This window comes from Bactrocera dorsalis, chromosome 2, assembly GCF_023373825.1.
Source record: "Bactrocera dorsalis isolate Fly_Bdor chromosome 2, ASM2337382v1, whole genome shotgun sequence".
Classification (NCBI taxonomy): Eukaryota; Metazoa; Arthropoda; class Insecta; order Diptera; family Tephritidae; genus Bactrocera; species Bactrocera dorsalis.
Genome location: NC_064304.1, coordinates 2,370,771 through 2,373,251, shown reverse-complemented (window position 1 = coordinate 2,373,251; position 2,481 = coordinate 2,370,771). Strand labels below are relative to the sequence as shown.

At 37.1% G+C, this 2,481-nt stretch overlaps 1 protein-coding gene across 1 annotated transcript; it reads left to right on the top strand.

The window, feature by feature from the left end:
- Positions 1 to 1,073: 1,073 nt before the first annotated feature.
- On the top strand, positions 1,074 to 2,026 carry LOC125776272 (uncharacterized). Its single transcript, XM_049447771.1, has 2 exons — positions 1,074 to 1,174; positions 1,239 to 2,026. The coding sequence occupies exons 1-2, from the start codon at positions 1,106 to 1,108 to the stop codon at positions 1,914 to 1,916; spliced, it is 747 nt and encodes a 248-aa protein (XP_049303728.1). The 5' UTR covers positions 1,074 to 1,105; the 3' UTR covers positions 1,917 to 2,026.
- Positions 2,027 to 2,481: the final 455 nt, after the last annotated feature.

Genomic DNA, 2,481 nt, shown 5'->3' with positions numbered 1-2,481 from the left:
ATAGTGGAGAGCTAGCCATAGAATATTAGCAAGTATTAGAAAAGCGAAGCAAGGAGTGGTTGGACGAAAATGCTGCCTGCTGCCTGAACCACAAGTTAATATGTTGTCTGAACGTCCAGTTAAGCAAGTGATACACGAGTAAGGAAGATTGGTTCTAATACAGCACTTTTGCACTTACACAGTTCTACATACCTCCTCTATTCAAAAATTTTTATTCATGGAGTGGATACAATAGAAAACTGTTTCTTTACTTCCGGCAGCAACAATCCCGAAAATTTTCTGGATTGAGTACAGAGAAAGATTATTTTTTCTTTCTAAAGATATTAATGAATTTAGTACACTGTGCGGCCCTAATGCTCAATTCAAATTTAAATAACTCCCTTTACTACAGTGAGACCTACGTTAAAATGACAACATCCTTCTCATATAAAACTTTATATCTGCCGCCATTGTTGTATTATGTTTTATGATGATAACGAATACCTGTGTTCTGTAATTATAATGAGGAATCAAATTAATTTTTATTTTGTTTTTAAGCTAGAGGGCGGTGGTACTTTCTAAACTTCTGATCAGAGTTCTAATATAATTTACTATTAGAACAAAGTACAAAGTACGAAGAAAAGCGTAACAAGAATCAACCCAATAACAACATTACAGATTGGAAACTATTATTAATAGGAAAAAAGTTAAGCTCAGTTAACTGCAGTGAGTTAAAATGGGTCAGGCAATGATTTACCAAATGCTTCATGAACGACGCCAAGTGAAACATAACTGCAGAAACATAAATCAACAAAACTGCGAGAGCAACGAACTTTACCTTACCTTACCGTGTATTTATAGAACTTCAAACTATTATTTAAATCGTTTTCTGAGCCGAATATATGCATAGTTCAATGTATGTGCTTATGTATGTGCGCAAAACACTATAATTCTTATCTTTATGCCCTACATAATTGCCCCTGCAATAATTTCTTGAAGCACTCTTTATGCTAAGCTAGCACTAAGCGAAGATTTTCGCTTCTGTATAAATTAGTGGCGCGACATACCTGAGTCAACAGTTGCCAAGCGATTGAGCAAAAGTCCGCCTAACTTCCAAGCTTAAAAAATGGTTTCGAAGCAAGTAACCGTCTGCACAATATTCCTTGCCTTGCTGTGTTCGCATGTCAGGTCACAGGTGGGTACCGATCTTATTTCTATTTTAAAACCAAATTAAAAATACCACTGTTTTACACAAATAGGATCCGATCGATATGGATTTGGCAAAGATTAATAACGAGCTGGACGCAATCCTCGGGAGGAAAAACGGGATCGCGTCCACACCGGATGAAATGGAATACAATGAGGAAATAGATAAAGTACAGATGGCCAGGAATAGAAACGATGGTGGTACTGACCATGAGAAGCAAAAATCACTCAGTGTAAAAATGGCAGCCAAAAGGCAATTTGAGTATTACGAAAACCACAGAAATGAGTTAAAACAAACGATTAATAAACTCTTACCACTGGCTGAAAAGTTCAACGCCACTTTGATTGCCAACGCCTTAAAGAACGCGCTGACCCAGAAAAATAATTATAAAGAATACGCAATAGCGAGTGCCCTGGAGCAATTGGTGGCGATCAGCTATAACACTGGAATGCCGAGTAATATGATTGGTGGCCCTATTCAGCCAGGTGGTCCGAGTACTGGCCCGAGTGATTTAAGTAATTTTCTAGATATTTTATCAAAATTCGTGCGGGCCGGCGGCCATTTGTTTTCACCTACCGTGTATAACCAAATAAGTCCTCCGTCGATTAACTCGCTATCCGACAATAACTTAAACCAACAACTAAAGGACTTGTTAAAAAAGTTAAACAAAAGGCTTGGTTCCTTAAGCGAGGGAGACTATGATGACTGGTTGGAGTGGTTTGATTGGTAATACAAAAGGTTTTGGTAAATACACGAGTAACGGGAATTTAGTTTTTGGAAAACGCTTGCACTTTTGTTAGTACATATAAGCTTTTCGGTTTTTTTTCACATATTCTATCAATTATATACATATATTTATAATTTGTATCCACAATAAATATTAAAGCATTTCATTTTTATTGCAATTCGATTTTTTTGAAATGGACTCACTAATGCAGCGAAAGAATTCAGAGGTGCCTTTTAGTGGAATAGTTAGCCGAAAGGACGCCTTCTTCTTTATTAATTTTCCTTTCTTAGAATACTAGTTTAGAGAGGCGAGGTAAATTTTACCAGATAATTCCGCTATCTCGCCAGTAAACCAATTCGCATTACAAGCGATGAGAATGAAGAGAATATAGGAATAAAAACGAAAAGGCGCATCAGTGTCTGATTACAGCTGGGAGTGGAAGCCTAGTACAAATCTCAGAAGTATAAAAGGCGCGAAAGAGTTAGAAGATAAGAGATTCAAACTTTATATACGCAACGAGCACATTTCTGCATAGCAGCTTAGAACCACCAGGTGTATCAACTGCCCT